The 20,935-nt window shown below is 41.6% G+C and overlaps 1 protein-coding gene across 9 annotated transcripts in view; it reads right to left on the bottom strand.

Annotated features, from left to right (window-relative positions):
- Nucleotides 1-13,504: 13,504 nt before the first annotated feature.
- c2cd5 (C2 calcium dependent domain containing 5) overlaps nucleotides 13,505-20,935 on the bottom strand; it is a 95,776-nt gene continuing 88,345 nt past the window's right edge. For all 9 annotated transcript variants that reach the window (XM_052033487.1, XM_052033485.1, XM_052033484.1 and 6 more), the window contains 2 exons: nucleotides 19,729-19,875; nucleotides 13,505-14,986 (listed from right to left, as the gene is read on the bottom strand). In XM_052033487.1, coding sequence (XP_051889447.1) covers nucleotides 14,855-14,986; nucleotides 19,729-19,875 — 279 coding nt within the window. In that variant the 3' untranslated portion in view covers nucleotides 13,505-14,854. The remainder of the gene's footprint in view (nucleotides 14,987-19,728; nucleotides 19,876-20,935) is intronic.

Consider the following 20,935-nt stretch of genomic DNA (forward strand, 5'->3'; position numbering starts at 1 on the left):
CAATACAGGCCCTTCAGCCCACCATGTTGTGCCGCCCTTCAAACCACACCTGAGACTATCTAACCCCTTCCTCCCACATATCCCTCTATCTTAAATTCCTCCATATGCTTATCTAACAATCTCTTGAACTTGTCCAACGTATCAGCCTCCACCCCCACCCCAGGCAGCACATTCCATGCACCAACCACTCTCTGGGTGAAAAACCTCTCTCTGACATCTCCCTTGAACTTCCCACCCATTACCTTAAAGCCATGTCCTCTTGTTTTGAGCATTGGTGCCCTGGGAAAGAGGCGCTGGCTGTCCACTCTATCTATTCCTCTCAATATCTTGGATACCTCTATCATGTCTCCCCTCATCCTCCTTCTCTCCAATGAGTAAAGCCCTAGTTCCTTTAGTCTCTCCTCATAATCCATACTCTCTAATCCAGGCAGCATCCTGGGAAATGTCCTCTGCATCCTTTCTAACACCTCCACATCCTTCCTATAATGAGGCGACCAGAACTGGACACGGTACTCTAAGTGTGGCCTAACCAGAGTTTTGTAAAGCTGCATCATCACTTCTCGGCTCTTAAACCCCCAACTTATGAAAGCTAACATCCCATAAGTTTTCTTAACTACCCTATCTACCTGTGAGGTGACTTTCAGGGATCTGTGGATATGAACCCCCAGATCCCTCTGCTCCTCCACACTACCCAGAATCCTGCCATTTACCTTGTACTCCGCCTTGGAGCTTGTCCTTCCAAAGTGTACGACCTCACACTTCTCTGGATTGAACTCCATCTGCCACTTGTCAGCCCAGCTCTGCATCCTATCAATATCCCTCTGCAAGCTTTGACAGCCCTCTACACTATCCACAACACCACCAATCTTTGTGTCATCTGCAAACTTGCTAACCCACCCTTCCACCCCCTCATCTAAGTCGTTAATAATTATCACAAAAAAGTAGAGGTCCCAGAACCAATCCCTGTGGGACACCACTTGTCACAGCCCTCCAATCCGAATGCAATATCTCCACCACAACCCTCTGCTTTCTACAGGCAAGCCAATTCTGAATCCACACGGCCAAGCCTCCCTGGATCCCTTGGCCTCTGACCTTCTGGAGAAGTCTACCATGCAGAACCTTGTCAAACGCCTTACTACCATTCTTAACACCCAAAAGACTAAAGAGATTGTGGTAGATTTCAGGAAGTCAAGGAAGATAGATCCTGGTCCAGTGTTCATTGGTGGCGAGGCTGTGGAGAGAGTCTCCAGTTTTAAGTTCCTGGGGGCATACATCACTGAGGACTTTTCCTGGGCAATACACACTTCAGCTGTCATTAGGAAGGCACAGCAATGCCTCTATTTTTTGAGGAAATTGAGGAGAGCCAGACTGTCTCAGAACATTCTGGTGAACTTCTACCGGTGTGCGGTGGAGAGCATCCTGACGTACAGCATTACTGCTTGGTATGCCAGCTGCACTAGGAAGGAGCAGAAGGCTCTGCAGAGGGTTATCAAGATGGCCCAAAACATTATTGGGACTCAGTTACCAGCGATGGAGGACATCTATCAGGCTTGATGTCGGAGAAGGGCTTTAAACATCATTCGAGAACCAGCTCAGCCTGCTCACTACCTTTTTAAACTACTCCCCCCTGGTAGGCGATATAGGACAGTACCTGCACACACTACAAGACTGAAACACAGCTTTTTTCCTAAAGTTGTTAAATTGTTGAACATGGACTGATACCTTCTATACATACATACATACATATACTATGTCTTCCCCCCTTTACCGGCTGGACTCATCATGGTGTTATTTAATATAGTGATATTGATATGCTGCTGATTATCATTATTATTATCATGGTTCATTTGCACACTGCCTTTTTTTATACTTTATATTTATGTAAGTATGTTTGTTTTATTTTATAAGTTATTATTGCTCTTATCAATTTACTGTTTTGGTTTTTATTAGGCAAGGGAGTGCCATCGTAATCTCGTTGTGTTGTTGTTGCAACAGTACAATGACAAATAAAGAATAAACAAACTAAAATCCATGTAGACCACACCCACTGCACTACCCTTTTCAACCTTCCTGGGCACCTCCTCAAAGAACCCTATCAGGCTTGTCAGGCAAGATCTTCCCTTCACAAAGCCATGTTGGTTGTTCCTAATCAGTCCATGATTCTCTAAATGCTCATAGATCCTATCTCTTAGAATCCTTTCTAACAGCTTACCCACCACAGACGTAAGGCTCACCAGCCTGTAATTCCCTGGACTATCCCTACTACCTTTCTTGAATAAGGGGACAACATTCGATATAAACACTGATGATAACTTTATGCTTGTGCTCTGATGTTGGATTTCACCACAATCTTCCTGTAATTCTTTAGCAAAACCCTTGGGGCATGTGTCTAGGGACCCATATCAGGAACAGTGAGTCTGCTCATTGGAATAGAGAGGAATGGTTTTGTGAAGGGTAGTGGTGTTTAGTATTTTAAATTGAGATTCCTTTAATTTTTTTCAATTATTTAAATAGTTTAAATCATTTTTGCACTTTTTATTTTCATTAACTTTAAACTTGGGGGTTCTTTGAAGAAGTAATGTTTGTTGTGGATAAGCAGGAACGGGTGGATGTACTTAGATTTCAGGAAGGTATTTAATTAACTACTGCATCAGAGGTTATTGTGGAATATAAAAGATCGTAATATAAAGAACCTATTCCTTGTGGTAATGAATTCTGCCTTCTAATCACCCTCTGGATAATGAGTTCCTTCTGAATTTTCTTACGGACTTATTATTGACTAGATGCTCGAGAATAGAGAACCTATGGTATATTGTAATGGACATTTTTCTAAAATAACATCCGTGAGTCAATAAGTCCCTTCTAGTCTGCAGCTCAAGGGTGTGAGATTCAGAGAGCTCAGAAAATGCAGCGAATGTCATGGGTACGTCAGGTCAGGGTGGGAACACTCCCCTCAATTGTCAGCACTCTTTCGAATCAACAAGCATTGTGTCCCACTGTCTGAGAACTGGTAACCGCACAGGCTATAGTACCTGTAATTACAACATCTGATACTGGTTTACTAACAGAGCTACAATTAATGCAAAGGTTACCAACATACAGAACCCACCGAAACCAAACTAACGTTTTCAGGGTGCTGATTTGGACACTTCATTAGTACCAATCGAAGAACAATGCCCAGAGAAAATCCCCGTGTCCCTTAAGTTATTCCAACACCAACAAGAGTCTCTTGCCAATCTCTCTGGGCTACGGCCTGTGATGTGGATACTCCATTCAACACTCCATCATGATCCATCTCTTAGATAGCCACATGAATGATAGAGAAATGGGAGGGAAGGGTTAACATTTGGGAGGGAAGGGCAAGATAGATGTTAGAGCAGGATAGAATGTCAGCACAACATTGTAGGCAGAAGGGCCTGTATTGTGCTGTAGTGTTCTATGTTCTATACTTACTGGTGTCCAAGTATCGGGGGAAGGGTTGATGGGGATACATGAGTACAATAAAATCAATAGCAGATACCAGTCTAAACGTACTATATTTAAATGCACGTAGCATCAGGAATAAAGTAGATGACCTAGTGGCACAACTACAGGTTAATAAATATGACATCGTTGCAATCACTGAGTCATGGCTTCATGATGGATGTGATTGGGAACTGAATGTCAAGGGGTATACAGTGTATAGGAAGGATAGGCGGGTAGGCAGAGGGGGAGGTGTGGCCATGATGGTTAGTAGCGATATAAAATCAGTAGAAAGGAAGGACATTGGGTCAGAGGAGGTGGAATCCTTATGGGTGGAGCTAAGAAATAGCAAGGGTAAAAGGACAATAGTAGCAGTCATATATAGGCCCCCGAACAGCAGTCAGGAAGTGGACCATAAGTTGCAGATTGAGATAGAAAAAGCGTGCCAGAGTGACAATGTGAAGATAATTATGGGGGATTTTAACATGAAGGTGGACTGGGAAATCCAGCAAGGCGGTAGTACTCAGGAGAGTGAGTTTGTGGAATGTCTAAGGGATGTTTTTCTGGAGCAACTTATTGAGGAGCCCACCAGGGGATCGGCTGTTTTGGATTGGGTGCTGTGTAGTGAACCCGAGGTGATTAGGGAACTAAAGGTAATGGAACCACTGGGAACAAGTGATCACAATATGATTGAGTTTAGTTTCAAGTTTGAGAAGGAGAAGCTGATAACTGGTGTATCGATATTTCAGTGGAATAAGGGAAATTACAAAGGTATGAGAGAAGAGTTGGCCCAAATTGATTGGAGGAGTAAGTTAGCTGGAGGGACGGCAGAGGAGAAATGGAAGAAATTTCTACAGGAAATAAGGACAATGCAGGACAGATATATTCCAAGAAAAAAGGTTTTGAATGGAAAAAAGGCACAGATGTGGATAACGAGGGAGGTGAAGGATAAAATAAAAGCAAAAGGGGCGGCGTACAAAGTAGCAAAAATTAGTGGGAAAACAGAAGATTGGAAAGTTTTTAAAAATCTGCAGAGAGAAACTAAGAAGGTCATTAGGAAAGCAAAGATGAGTTACGAAAGGAAGCTGGCGGACAACATTCGGAAGGATTCTAAGAGTTTTTTTAAATACATAAGGAATAAAAGAGAGACACCGGTTGACATAGGACCAATTGATAATGGCGCAGGAGGTATTATAATGGATGATAGTGAGATGGCAAGGGAATTGAATGAATATTTTGCATCGGTCTTCACCGTGGAGGACATAAGCAATGTGCCGGTTAGTCAGGAGTCTCACAAATTGGAACTGAGTTCAGTTGAGATTAATAGGGAGAAGGTGCTAGGAAAACTAAAGGGGCTTAAGACTGATAAGTCTCCCGGACCGGATGAGGTGCATCCCCGGGTTCTGAAGGAGGTGGCTGTAGAGATAGCGGAGGCATTGGCAATTATTTTTCAGGAATCGATAGATTCTGGCATGGTTCCAGAGGACTGGAGGGTAGCGAATGTAGTTCCGTTGTATAAGAAAGGTGGGAGGCAGCACAAAGGCAATTACAGACCTATTAGTCTGACGTCAGTGGTGGGAAAATTATTGGAATCTATCCTCAAGGAGGAGGTTACCGAATACCTAGAGGCGCAAGGCAAGATTGGACCTAGTCAACATGGTTTTGTGAAGGGGAGGTCCTGTCTGACCAACCTATTGGAGTTATTTGAAGAAATCGCAGGTAGGGTGGATAAGGGAGAGGCGGTAGACGTTGTGTATTCAGACTTTCAAAAGGCCTTCGATAAGGTGCCTCACAAGAGACTGATTAATAAGATGAGAGGTCATGGAATTATGGGTAGGGTAGCAAAATGGGTGGAGCATTGGCTGGTTGGCAGGAAGCAAAGGGTGGAAATAAAAGGATCTCGTTCTGGTTGGTTACCGGTTACTAGTGGTGTGCCGCAGGGGTCGGTGTTGGGGCCGCTCCTTTTTACCTTGTACATCAATGATTTGGATGATGGAATAAATGGTTGTGTGGCTAAGTTTGCGGATGACACCAAGATAAGTGGAGGAGTAGGGAGCATAGAGGAAATAGAAAGGATGCAGAGGGACCTAGACAGTTTGGGAGAATGGGCAAGGAAATGGCAGATGAGATTCAATGTTGAGAAATGTGCAGTTGTACACTTTGGAAGCAGAAATAAGCGGGTAGATTATTATCTAGAAGGAGAGAAGATTGATAGTACGGTAGTACAAAGGGACTTGGGGGTACTCGTACAGGATACCTTAAAAGTTAACCACCAGGTTGGATCGGTGGTTAAGAAAGCGAATGCTATGTTGGCATTCATCTCGAGAGGTATAGTGTATAAAAGTAAGGAAGTGTTGATGAGGCTCTACGGGACACTAGTGAGGCCTCATTTGGAATACTGTGCGCAGTTTTGGGCCCCACATCTTAGGAAGGATGTGCTGACGTTGGAGAGGGTTCAGAGGAGATTTACGAGAATGATTCCGGGAATGAAAGGGCTTAAGTATGATGAGCGTTTGTCGGCTCTTGGACTGTACTCACTGGAGTACAGAAGGATGAGAGGGGACCTCGTAGTGACATTTAAAATGTTGACAGGTAAGGATAGAGTAGATGTGGCTAGGCTGTTTCCCTTGGTGGGCAAGTCCAGGACCAGAGGGCACAATCTTAGAATTAGAGGGTACAGTTTCAAGACAGAGATGAGGAGAAATTTCTTTACCCAGAGGGTGGTGAAATTGTGGAACTCCTTGCCACGCACAGCAGTGGAGGCCAGATCAGTGGGGGTGTTCAAGGAGGAGATAGACAGATATCTAAATAGTCAGGGTATCAAGGGATATGGGGATAAGGCTGGAAAATGGGATTAGAATAGTTTTTTTTTCCCCACCCCATTTCTTTTTCCCTTTTCCTTGGAGCAGACTCGATGGGCCGAATGGCCTGCTTCTGCTCCCTTGTCTTGTGATCTTGTGGGTGCTTGATGGCGTGGTGGACTGAAGGACCTGTTTCTGCATGATCTAAGTGTCATGTTCTGTGGTCATCTGGCCAGGATGTCCTGATCACTCTATGGATCCAGAGATGATGGCATCAACCAAACAGGGTCTGGCTAACATTGTGAGCCCTTCATGAGAATAATGCCTTCTACATTCTGTACAAAAATGGCTTTAATTCTTTACCCCATCCTGTAGGTTCATGACTCAGGTCAAGGGCAGGTGCTGGTTCTCTTGCTCAATGTAGCTGGTGTACCGTACCATTCCATTGGGAGGCAGTGGGGGGGGGGGGGGGGGGCAGGTCATTCGGGGGATGTCCTGGTGGATCTTCTCCAGGGCCTGGCCAAGCCAGCCATCCACGGGTCCAGGCGGCAGGTGGCCGAGGTTTCCGGCCGGGCTGCCTGCCTGCCCGTCTTCCGGGCTTATGTCTGCGCGCGGGTGTCCTTGGAGAGGGAGCACGCTGTATCTGCGGGCACCCTGGTTGAGTTCCTCGATCGGTGGGCCCCTCAGGGGATCCCGTGTGTCGTGGATTGTGAAGTACTGTGTGTGCGTGTGCGTTTAGTGGTTGTTAGTTAGCATTATTGCTGTAGTTATGTAGTTTGCATCGTTTTTCTTCTACTTTCTTGTATTAGTTGTACTAGTTTTGACACTGGATTTCCTTTTGTAGTGCTTTTAGCAAATAAACGTCGGTAAAATAAAAAAAAGGGCCGTTAGGAGGTATGATTCACAAAGGTCAAAACATACAAAAAACCAAAGCTAATGTAACCTGACCACAACTTATGACATTTAAGCATGCGCAGGGTCACTACTTCTAAGAGATTAATGGGTTACTCCAAATTCAGGCCTGCAAATGAAACTTGTTAATGTTTGCCATGTCAAGTCCTTTTTAGAATCTTAAAGACCCCAATCAGCTCACTCCTCAGTTCTGTTGTGAAACAGATTCAAAGGGTCTCGAAGGACATGGACTCTGAGCACAGTCTTGGGGTTAAATGATTTATTTATAAAGACAAGCATAGGAAAAGATAATGGGGGCAATGCACACACATACACACACGCGCACTGGTGATCATGAGCGTGGGGCAATCGCGAAAAAGGTAAGATGCACACACGCACACACACAACGACTGGGTACAAACGATCAAGGTAAGAGAACAATACGATGCCTGCCACACTTTGACTCAGTGCAGGCATGGCTCTACGCTACCGGGAAACTTAACTCAGAACGCTCCTAACCTGTGGAAGTGCACACTCTTACCAATGGTCTCTTCAGCATTGTTTCACGATTCCTCGAGCAATCAAGAGAGTGACCAAGCACATGCGGCACTCTTTATAGTGCTGGAGGGCTGGGGTGGTCCAGCCCAGGTAGTTCAAAAGGGCCAATGGCCCGGTGCCAGCAAGAACTAATCGATCACCGGAGACCAATGGCCCGAGGCCAGGTACAAAGGTGCTTAAAGGACCAATCATCAGGTGTGCACTTGATGGGTGGGTGGAGCCGGGCCTTGAATGACAGTGGTGGTGTCTTTTGGTCAGGTGCTGGGCAGTGCTGTCACATGACAGCCACGACCCTTCACAATACAAGTTCTCCCTCCAAGCCCATAGTTCTAAGAGCCATTCACATTTCCTGATAGGTATAATGACTCAGTTCTGTATCATTCCAATGCCACTGTTCTTGGCTCTACTGAAGTTGCATAGAAATGGCCTAGATCTGAGGAAGTTTGGAGTCCATTTATTCAATATTTCCATATGATATAGACTGACCTTTTTCAGATCCCTTTCATAACCCTTGAATACAGAGGAGCGGAGTTGATGACATAATATTTTTTTTCTTTTTAATTGAAGAAATATCAGTCCAGCTTTTTGTTTTTTTTAGTTTATTATCATTTTTTTTGATTTGGGGGTTCTTCTTTCATAGAATTAAATTTCATTTCTTTTCAGTCTTTCCTTTTGTATTTGTTCACTTAATAAGAGAACGGGAGGTCTAGATTACTTTTTTTTGTACTCCTTGTGATTATATATATTAACTGTTATGATTGGTATCCTGATCTCTTTGCACCATATGTATAATTACTAATGTTATATATTATTTTGTACTAATTTGAAAATTAATAAAAAGATTGAAAAAGAAAGAAATGGCCTAATCTCATTTTCCTGAGATCCTATCATCTTCCTGGAAAATACTGAAGCAAAAAATAGTGTTGAACAACTGTCATTTACTGTAACTATCTCTGATTTTACTGTACCTATCCTTTAGTGACCCTTTCGTTTTATTTGTAATGAATTTATTTGGTGATCTAAATTCATCTTTACCTTCCTAAATTTCACTTTCAAGTTTTCTCGTATTCTCTTTGCATTCTGCCCAGAGATAGTGTTTTCCTTCTGTCAAAAATGCTTACTGTATGCTCCCTTCCTTCCATTCAATTCTTTCCCCTTATGTCCTTACTCATCCTCGGCATCACATTACTTTTAAGTTTGCTCCTGTTTTCTTTACTGGCATCTAATATTCCTGGACTCCCTTAGCAATATTGTAAATGGTTCCATTGCTGTTCTGTATCACCATTTATCAATGACTGTCCATTATACTTCTTTTCTCAGCCCTTTGAGGTCATCTTTTCTCCAATCTAATACCCTGGTCTTTGTTATACATGTCTATCTTACGTCTTATTTTGTTATGGTCATCATTGCCTATATGTTCCTCTACCTTTCATTATCTCTTCTGGATCATTTCCTAGTGGAAATGCTCTTTTTGTTTACTCACACATGATTGGAAGGGAGACCAGTACACAGTGAAGGAACTCCATTCACTCACAACAGCAAGACTAGTAAAGTCGCTGCATCACAGCTCCAGCGACCCAGATCCAATCCTGACCTTGGGTGCTGTTATCACAGAGTTTTCGCATTCTCCTTGTGACCATGTGGGTTTCCATTGGGTGGTCCGGTTTCCTCCCATATACCGAAGAAGTGCAGGTTAACTGGTCACTGCAAATTGCCCCTTAGCTGGGGGAAGTTGATGGAAATGTGGAGAAGAATGGATTACATGGAAACAAATTAGTTGGGGGGGGCAGGGGAAGAGGGGAAGTGGGGAAGTGGTTTGCTCTGTGAATCAGCATAGACTTGTTGGACCAAAGTGGCCTCCTATGTAATAATATTTTTCTTTTACTAATAGGATGTCTGTAGACTAACAGTTGGTATGATTAATCCTTTATTATTATTTCTATCCATGTGGGATTCCATTTCAGTTTTAGTGACATCAGTTTTATTCCATTGTATTTCCACTACCTCTAGTAAATGAAGCTGCTCCATCTAACCCTCATTCCTTATTCATCTGTCCCAAGATATAACTTTTGCCACAATATTTGTTTAGCACGTCCTGATGTTTCTGTAGCTGTATTTGACACAGAGCCTTGTGAGGTATTGTAAATCAAAAAGGAAAATACAAGTGCCAAAAAGTTAAAATAAAAACAGAAAATGCTGGAAATATTCAGGTCAGGCAGCATCTGTAGAGAGAGAGTTAATGTCCCAGTTCAATGGTTCTTCATCAGAATTGGAAAAATGAGAAAAGTTTGTGTTAAGTTGCAGAAAGTGTGGGGGAGGGATGGACAGGACAAAAATATATGTGATAGAGTGAGACCAAGTTGCCTCAGTGATATGCTATTTACAAAGCTGAGTACTTGATAGATTAATGAGGGCAGCTGGATGGAGAGGAAACAAGGAACAAATAAAAACTGCAAAATGCAAGTGAGATTTCAAGAGAGTCACAAAAGCTGCAATGTTCCCAGGTGGAAGATGAGGTGCTGTTCTTCATGTTTACATTAGGCCTTGTTAGAACATTGCTAGGTGCCACACAGCAGTAGGTGAGAGTGGGAATGGAAAATTAAACTGATGGGCAATTGAAAGCTCAGGATTAATCCTGTAGACTGAATGAAGGTGGTCACCAGGCCGTCCACCAATCTCAGTTTGGTTTCTTTAAATGTAGCGACCACACATAAGCACCAAATGCAGTACACTAGATTGAAAGAAGTGCAAGTGACTCACCGGAAAAGATTTTTTGGGCGATAAGGGACAATGTAATAAAGCGTCTCCTGCAGTCACTTGCCAAAGTGCTATGAGAAGGGGCGTGATTGATGGAGATAAAAATGTGGACTGATGAGTCGTGAAGGGAAAGACTGGGGAAAGGGGAGGGGAAGGGAAGACGTGTCTGGTGGTGGAATCAAATTAAGGTGACAAATAACTACCAAAGATTTGAATGATCTGTTGAAACGTGGATGTTGGTGGGTGAAAAATGTGAACTCTATACTTGCTTTGGCCAGGAGAGGAAGTGAGAGCAGAGGTGCAGGAAATCAATGAAAATCACTTCATGGCTGCTTCAACTTTTGTAGAGGGCAAGCCACAGCTAAGAAAATTGGAGTCGTAGATAGCGAAGAAGATTGTCTAAGGACACAGCATAACATAGATCAGCTAGATAGCTGGGGCAGGGTGGTGGTAGCAGATGGGTATAAATTTAGACAAGTGTGAGGTAATGTATTTTAGAAGTCAAGTACTGGTAGGACATGTAAATGGTAGACACTTGAGTAGTGCTGATGTATAGAGAGACCTTGGGGTGCCAGTCCACAGCTCCTGGAAAGCAGCGAGGCAGGTAGATAGGTTGTGACAAAGGCCCTTGGTATGCCTGCTTCCATGGGCCAAAGCTTTGAGTACAAGAGTTGGGATAGCATGTTGCACTTGTACTAAACAATGGTCAGACCACACTTGAGTGTTGTGTGCAGGTTTGGTTGTCACATTACAGGAAGGATGTGGCAGCATTAGAAAGAGTACAGGAGAGATTCACCAGGACATTGCCTGGAATGGAAGGCTGTAGTTACAAGAGGAGATTAGGTAGGCTGGGTTTATTCTCACTGGAATGTAGGAGCCTGAGGGGTGACCTTATAAAAGGTTTATAAAATTATGAGGGGCACAGATAGGAGAGAGAGAGTCTTTCTCCCCCAGCGAAGGAGAGTCTATAGAGGGCATAGGTTTAAATCTAGAAGGGAGAAAATTTAAAGGAGATCGAAGTGTAAGTTTTCCGCAGAGGGGGTGGTGAATATCTGGAATGAGCTGCCAGGGGAGGTGGTAGAGGCAGATACAATTACTACATTTGAAATACATTTGGACGGGAGAGGCACAGAGAGATACAGGCCTACTGTAGGTAAATGGGATTAGTATAGACAGCCATCAAGGTAGGAATGGACAAGGTGAGCTGTTTCTGTGCTATGATTCTATGAAAAAGGAAAGATAACTCAGTCATCTGTATGGTACTGTGCAAGTATTATTGGCTCCAGTTCCCATTTTGTATTGGGAGTTGGAAGGCATGCTTTACAGTTCATTACATTTTTATAACTCCACTCATTTTAAACTATTTATCTTTATTGAATTTTACAGCTGTTATTTATGCCCTGGCTGTTTATATCCTCCTTTTGTTCCCTGTGGAGTTTTAATGGTGTTAATATACCACATACGGATCATGCAATTTGTATTCAACCACACAAATTTTCTATGAAGTGCTAAAAAGCATGCTAAAACTAAAGTTTAAAAAAATGTCAGGTCTGTGCATTACACTTGCCAATACTAGGGACAATTGACAAGGAAATTGAAGTGCTCTCCTGAGATCCAGACGTTAAAAAATGTACATCAACTTGTTTAATGTCTTCCATTCACAAGCTGCAAAGAAATATTGCTGGTGCGTTTCCAACTCTTTTGTCTGAAGTTAGTCATTTATTAATTATATTTATGTTTCTATATAGTTTAAGCATTCTTCAAGTCTTTTGCTCTTGTTCATCTGAACGATTCTTACTATAGGACCTTAGTGCTTTTTGTAAAATGCTACAACCTCTATTTCCAGAGGCCTGCACTAGTATTGCCTCAAAAATAAACAAATCCCATGTGCCAAATAAATTGTTCAAATGAAGAGCATGCCTATTAATAAATAGCAGCATTGCCGTACCAATACGAATAGCCATTCACTTTCACAGTTGTTTTAAATCCTAACTCGCTTTTAATCCATTGATCAAGACATGAAGGAAACCAAGCCATTCATAAAGTGTCCCTTATTACTTCAGAGCTTTATAGCCAATAAAGTACGTTAAAATTGGTTACAATCGTACACAGCACTCAAAGGGCCATTCAACAGCTCCGAATAAGTGCGCAGATAATCAATTTTCAAAATTTTGATTGGAAGTGATTCAAGTTAGCTACGTCATCAGGTAAACTCAAGCTCAGCTTTGAACACTGCCATGGGATCTTGTGTATCTAATATAACAATGTTTAAGTGTTCCCTGTTTAACATCCCATCTGACAGCTGGTACCTCAGAGATAACATTTATAGAAACACTTTGGGTTTGTCTGTGTTCATGCCTTTGGGTGGGTTTGAACCTGTGAATTTCTGTCTTGCAAGTGATAGTGCTGCCACCCACCAGATATAATTGAAATAACATACAGCCAACACATCAAAATTAATTGGCTGATGCATATTTTTTTCTGTAGCCAATAAAGCCCCCTCTTCAGATGTTGTTGAGATTGCCCAATGCCATCCCTATTCCAGGTAAATGATGTTATGAAATGACAACAGCCAACAACTATCACCTGTACTAATAAAACTGGTTACAAGTTTAACCAGCAGTTGAGGCGGTTAGAAAGAAAAGTTGCAAAGTCAAAAGGGATCCTGCCTTTGCCTAGCTGTTTCTAAGAGGAATCTCTGTATAGTGAACGAAATCAGGAACTCTCACCTCCAGTATGTTTCTGCTCAATGCAAGTGCAACAGACAAGGTTGAATGATGTGCCAGTGTTTTCAGTGAAAAGTGAATGACACTGATATCACAGGAAGCAGTATTCAGCCAACAAAACTCAAACAGGCTGCAACATGTTCTGGACATAGAACAGGCCCATGCATCCTGGGAACTTTCAAGCTGTAGTATTGAAAACCATCGCACTAAAGCCAGCTGCTCCCCTTGCTAAGCTGATATATAGATGTGCAGGCATTGATCTTCACACGACTCTGGTTCTTAATTGATAACAACAGCTATAACAGGAGGTTATGATGCAGCAATTTATTTGAAAAGCTGAATCCCACAGTTACTGGCTTGCATTATTATCCACATGCCAAATATGTTTTGGTATATGACGTTGATTTAACAACATGTAGGAAATGACTCCATTCAGATCCAGCAAATTCAGTAGGGCAAAAGTTCTACACATCTTACACTTCTATATAACAAAGTGCAAACATTGTACCCACCAGCACTGTACCCAATGAAATTAGGCTTAAAAACATATAGCCACAAACACTAATTGAAAAACTTCATAAATATTCATGAAACATTTATTTCTCAGGAGGGGTTAAGAGTACTATTTCTTACATGCTCTTCCTTGTTTTTCACAACCTGCAAAATGTTTTTAAAACAGTAAATTTTGTTTTTCATGCATTTCAGGTGTGCAAAGCAAGTGAATTGTCGAAACCCATACAACAGAAGAGTTCTGTACATTCAAGTCTTCAAATATGGACTAAATTTGAAATAAAAAAAAAATCAATTGCCCACTATGTACTCTGGTTTTGCAATTTTACAGGTTACAAGTTAGGAATATTTTAAATACTTTTACTTTCTTGCAGTTCTAACTTGAGAATTTATAAAAATACATTTTTTTCTATTGTAGATTTATACAGTCCCATTTGTTGTAATTATAAATGTGTTTAGGTATTCTTAAACCTGACATTTTCTCACTTACACAATCTTTGTCAAAATGAGAAGCCTGTAAATTTTTTTTAAAAGAGGAAAATATATCTTGCATGCCTTGTGTCTTATTACACAGAACACAAATAAAAGCCATAAAACTCTTCATGTTGATATTAGCGTTTTGTTTGTGGCACTTTTTTTCCCCACTAGTTTCCACTGAGAGCTGGCTTCTAATCTACAAATAACAGGCCTGGTAAATAAACATCCAGTTTTACAGGTAGAACATTGGCTTAAAGTACACTCCAGTACCATTTTCTTTTTCATGCACTTTTCTGTTTGGTCTTGACACTCAGAATTTAAAGCGTAGATTTATGGAGAAATGTTCCTGACAGAAAAACAAATTGCTTTAAATTTATGCCAGTCCCTATGGAATGTCTCCCAAGCTTTACGTTTAGAGAAAGTGTTAACCCCTCATTTAAAGTTCCAGATCATAAAGGGACAAGCAAAATTAAAGCCCTGGCTAGGTGAATATATAATCACAAGACTACAGATGTAAAATCATACAGGCCATTTGGAAGATGCAATGTGTAATTTGGTGGTTATGTAAATATCCTCATTTAGGATAACGGTCAATCTGATTGAAATGCAGATAAATTGTCTTTAAGTCCCTGAAGTGCATGAACCTAGAGCAGTAATTAGTCTGTACCAGTTTCATGTGACAACATCTCCACTACCGTTGCCTGTCTGTAAACCACTTCCTTGTGCCTGAGAAGATGCATATTCCACATCAGAATCTTTGACGAAGTTCACCGCATCACCACTTACATTGATAAGGCACTGCGCCTGGTGGGACAGAAAGCAAACTCAGCAACATGTAAATATTCATGCAACTTGTTAAATGAACTCACTTTATAATTGATGGGCTTAAAAAAAACTTTATATAAAAAACTGAAGTAGCAAGTTTACTTGAAAGAGAAGTTTTACATTCAGTTATCTCGTTTGTGAACACTTAGGTTCCCTCCTCCTCTTATGCTTCTTAAAACCTACATGTCTGACACAGGAACAGGTATAGTGTTTTCAGCCCATTGAACCAAGTAGTCAGATCATGGGTGATATGGACTAACTTCATTTATCTAACATGGCTCTAAATACCCTTGCCTACAAAAAAGTTATCAGTCTCAACCACAAATCTTTCAATTCCCCCAAAGCCTCAACAGGTTTTTGAGGGAATGCTCCAGATTTACACCAATACCTTTGTGTAAAGTGTTCCCTTCCAACAACAATGAATGGCTTAACCATAATTTTAATCGAATATCACCATGTTCAGGACTTCCACAGTAGAAGAGATAATTTCTCTCCACTGAATCTCCAAGGAAATTATTGAGTCATCATAAATCTCTCAACTGGATTATCCCTCAAATGTTCTATATTCAAGGGAATACAAGCCTAGTCAATGTAAGCCTATCCCCATAAACTAAGTAGGTTTTAAGATCTGGCATCGTTCTGACAAACCTGAATTACTTTCTTCCTGAGTACCCAAAACTGAATGCAGTAGTCTACATACAGACTAATCAGGGCTTTGTAAATTTGCAGCATAATTTCACCTCCTTTGTATCCCAGGCATTTTGCGATGAAGACCAACATTGCCTTAACCTTCTGAACTATTTTCGTACTCGTCCACTAGTGATTTCAGTAGTTGAACACTTAAATCTTTCTGTACATCCAATTTTGAGTTTCTGGTTACTGAGAAAATATTGGCACACATCCTACAATTTAAGACAACGATGTTCCAAAAGCATGGTTGGCCACATGACACAATGCTAGTTACTTGCCTGTGAAATATCCTGGAAATGCTTTGCTGCATTAAACTCATTACATAAATCCAAAATGCTTACATTGGTAAATCATTGCAATATCTTATGTTCTAAATAGGTCAGTAATAAAATGCACTATTATACAAGGTTCCAGTGTTTAAAATTATTCAGCACTGGTTCCTCATAGAATCATACAGCATAAAAACAGCCCAATTTGTCCACAGCAAACAGTGGGCACCTTCTGAATTGACCCATCGCCCAGTACTTGGCCCATTGCCCTATCATTCTCGTTGCATATTATTTTTTGGTAAAACACACAGACAATGGATTTATGACTATAACTCCAAAATTAGTGAAATCCTCATCAGACAAATTGGTAGTCAAGAGGGTAATGAGATGTTAAAACTCTGGAAAAAATGAAGAACAAAATAACTAGAAGCAGAAGGCCATTTGGTCCCCTGTGCCTGTTCTGACATTCAATAACAACATTGTTAAACTTTGATCTCAGCATCATTTTCTTGTACCAGCTTCATATCCCTTGATTCCTTAAATATCCAAATATCTAATGCATTCTTTTTTGAATATACTCAGCAATTGAGCCTCTTGGGTAAAAAAATTCTAAAAGACTCACGTCCCGCTGGTTGAAGAAATTTCTCATTTCTGAGACTGACACCTGGTGCTACACATCACAATCAAGGGAAACAGCAACTCCACGCCTACTCTGTCAAGCCCCTTGAAACTTTGATGATTTGGTGTCATCGCCTCTCATTCTCCTAAACTCGAGAAATTATGGGCCTGTCTGCTTGATCTCTTCCTGTATGACAAACCCACCAGGAATCATTTCGGCTTCACTTCTTCTTTCACAAGTATATCCTTCCTTTGATAGGGAGATGTACACAATATTCCAGACATAATCTCATCAGGGGTCTATACAATTAAGGCAAGATGTTTTTGCTCACGAGTGCTCAAATCTTCTTCCAATAATAGCCAATATAACATTTGCCTTCCTAAATGCAAGGACGCCCAGGTACTTTTGGACACCAACACCTATCAATCTCTTATACATTGAGAGAATAGCCACCTTTTTATTTTTTTCCTACCAAAGGGGATAACATCCCATTTTTCCCAAATTGTTCTCCATCCATTATGTCCTTGTCCAATCACTCAGCCTATCCATGCCCCCCCAAATCCTCTCTGCATCCCCGCCACCTAGCTCATTAAACACATAGGGATAGGATGTCCATGGAGTGTACTCTTGATCTAAACAAGAGTGTCTTCATTCTATCACCATCCGGTCTTCCTTATATGCAAATGCATTATCACATCAACTACGTTCCACAGCTGAGAAAGTAAACCAGTTATAAAAAGAAAAAAGCTGGGAGTTGATTGGTGCCTTGAATAAAATGTTACTCTTTTGGTTTGAGACAGACCAATGAATGCTTTGCATAAATAGAATTTAACTCAGACAAGTGCTAAATGATGCACTTTGGGAAGTTAAACCAGGGCAAGACGTACACAATGAATGGCAGGGGAGGTGTCATGGAACAGAGAGACCTCAGGGTACATACATAGTTCCCTGAAAGTGGTGACAAGGGTAGACAGAGTTGCAAAAGCAGTGTCTGGCACACTTGCCTTTGTCAGCCATGCATTGTGTACAAGAGTTGGGATGGTACAGTTGTACAAAACATTGATTGGGTTATACTTTGAATACTGTGTACGGTTCTGATCATCATGCTAGAGGAAGGATGTGATTAAGCGAGAAAGGGTGCAGAAAATGTTCACAAGGATGTTGGCTGGACTGGAAGACTTGAGTTATAAGGAGAGATTAGATAGACTGGGTCTGTTTTCCCTGGAGTGAAGGAAACTGCTTTAAGGTGAGAGGGGAAATATTTAAAGGGGATATGAGGGGCAAGTTTTTCACACCAAGGATGGTGGATATATTGAATGAGCTGACAGAGGAAGTGGTAGAGATAGGTACAGTTACAATGTTTAAAAGACATTTAGACAGGTACTTGGATAGGAAAGGTTTAGAGGGATATGGGCCCAATGCAGGCAAATGGGACTAGCCCAGGTAGACATCTTGGCCGGCATGGACAAGTTGGGCCAAAGGGCCAGTTTCCATGCTGTACAACTCCACGATTCTAAAGGACTTACTACTTGAAAATTCTGCATCTCCTGTTTCTAAACAGGGCTTGCTCACTTAAAGCACTTCAACGGTGTGAAGTACAAGGAGAAAACTAGGCATCAGTGGGAAGCCATGGAGAAAGATAGGCAGGGAGTGGTGGGTGGGTTGGTTGGGTGAAGGCCAGCAATCGGTCTCAATTCCTGAGCTTGGGTGAAGGTTGGCTGCCTGGGGATCGATAGGGGTTAAAAGAGTGAACAACGACTACCCAGATGAAACATCGACTGTCCATTTCCCTCCATAGATGCTGCCTGACCCAATGAGTTCCTCCAGCGCTTTTTGTGTTGCTTTAGGTAACTGGCTCTTTCTTTCCGTTTGTATCAGGACCAGTCACGTTTGTCTGCCTTTCCCCTCTTTCATTGCAAGTTCTAATCTGCTGGGCCACATTTCACCCTATCGGAGAACTTCCTCTGTTTCACCCACTGCCCTCCCTCACCTTCTCCAAGTTGCATTCTCTTCCTCAGCTCTGATAAAGGGTCTCAGACTTGATACATGACTCGTTTCTTTTTCCGCAGACACTGCCTGACCTGCTGAGTATTTCACAGCATTTTCTGCTTTTATTAAAGGAATGCAAGTGATATGGAAATGACAGAGTCCGAGAGCAAAAGTGTGTGAGTGAGAGCACATGATAGTGGGAAATAAGATGTGTCTTTTTTTTGGTAGATGAGGGATTAGAAGACAGGACAGAGTAGGATTGCAAGTCAGGGTGTTGGCCTTGGTAGTTGGTGGAAGGGCTGGATTACTAGCCAAAGTAGTTTTGGTAGTCTGGTTATTGGGAGTGGGATAGCCTTGGCATTTGATGTTAGTATTACTGGTCATGAGATAGCCTCAAAAGTACCAGAGGCAGGAGTGTGAAGTAGCTTCGGTACAGGAGGAGGGGGTAAGAAAGATTAGGGGATGTAATTGATAGAAGGTAGGAGAAGAGGTTGGCTATTGGGGGGGGTGTGTGCTGAGGAGGTGCATGGTGATTGGTAGCCATTAGTGTGCAGTGGGCAGTCTGTAGGTGGGCAGGTAAGCTGACAGGGTTAGCAAGCTTTGGAAGGGTGGGGATCCAAGGAAAGCCAAGTAATTGCTGATCTACAAGGCAATCTACCAGAGTCATGTTCCCAGTGCTTGCCTGAAATGCACTCATCTAGATTTCCCTTAAACCACACAGAAGGATCCTTCACATGTGCTGTGATATCCAGCTTCTGCAGAAGTGGACTGTGGGCCAGGCTAGAAAATTATGAAGCATCAGACAAGCATGCATTGGACACTGGAATGCTTGTTCTTTGCCCATGGTGCATTACTGCATCAGCAGCAGGGTACGGAACAAAAATTCTGGTCTTCGTGCAACCTGCACAAAGTTACCTATTTACACTATCATTTTATTTCTTGTTGAAAATGGATCAAATGGTGCACAAAGACATCACACATAGTGAGCCAATTTTTAGGCCAGGGAGCCCAGTACCTTTTGAGGGCAAGGAGGAGTAAGCAACATTTGTTTAATCAGTCATGGCTTAATTGTAGGTGTTTTATAAACAAATCAGAAGAAATGCTTAGGATTACTATAAAACAGGCACACGATTTTTCCAACATCAAGTACAAACCTGATTTTTGTTGGGATTTTCCATAAACACACACTGCTTCATGATGTAAGACACGACTGCATTTCCACCCAGAGCAGCAACATGGGCCCTCACCATAGCGAACACTTCCGCAATAAAAGCATGAAGGAACCCACTAACTCCTCCTTCCTAAGAGAAATGAAAACACTCACAAAATTAATATTTTCGTTACACGTTGTGGCATAGCTGCCTTTCAGTCCCACTGCTTAATAAAGTTATCTGGAGCATGGAATTATAAACCATGTTCGAGCACAAGGAATTTAACACTGTAATCCTTAAGCATGTTCATACTTCAAAAGAAATAAAATGAATTTCAGCAAAATGTCTCATATTTTGAAAATGGATGCCTTTTACCTCCATTTATTTGAAAAAAAGCTCAATTTTAGACAATTTTTGTACATAAGGAAATGGGTAAAATCTCCTATTCTTGGCTTAATGCAACTTCCTTTATGATACACAGAGGTAAAGGAAATCATTCCACTTTGCTAGTCTTCTCTCCTAGGTAATGGAATTGGAGAACTTCCCATAATATACTCCAAACATTGTTATCTTAGTCAATCATGCTCTCGGCAGAAACCTTGATGCTCCTCTACTGCACTGAGAATGTTGCAAACAGCTGGCCTTGCACATACGTTTGCCTTTAGGTGCAACTCACTGAAGCCATTCTTGTCTCCGGGTCAGAAAGTTGAGAGTTCAAATCCTAGCCTGAAGAAATGAAATAAAGATTACAGCTGACATTCCAGTGCAGTACAGGAGGAATGCTTCACTCCCAGGAGGTACTGTCAACTGAAATGAAACACAAAACTCAAGTCTCATCTGTTTTCTTAATGGACATACAATCTTGCATAACACAACTAGAAACATAGCAGGGTAGCTCCAATCACCTTCAAATTCAATTAGCATCATTAAAACTGATTGCTTGGTCTTTATCACATTATTACTTGTACTTTGGGGAGTCTGCAAGTTGGTTGATGAATTTCCTGCTTTACAACAATAACTAACTTCAATCACCAATGACATTGGTTGTACGTTGAACTATAGCTTGGCCAATGCCAGTGATCATTTCTCAAGCACCTTGCTGCAAATAACCTTCACATTCTATTTGCAGACATTTCTGTAGAAGCTTAATGAGTGGAACCTGGAGTAGCCAGCCACACATTTGAGCTGTAGAGCATCAAAAGGTACACAT

Source organism: Pristis pectinata, chromosome 19 (assembly GCF_009764475.1).
Source record: "Pristis pectinata isolate sPriPec2 chromosome 19, sPriPec2.1.pri, whole genome shotgun sequence".
Classification (NCBI taxonomy): Eukaryota; Metazoa; Chordata; class Chondrichthyes; order Rhinopristiformes; family Pristidae; genus Pristis; species Pristis pectinata.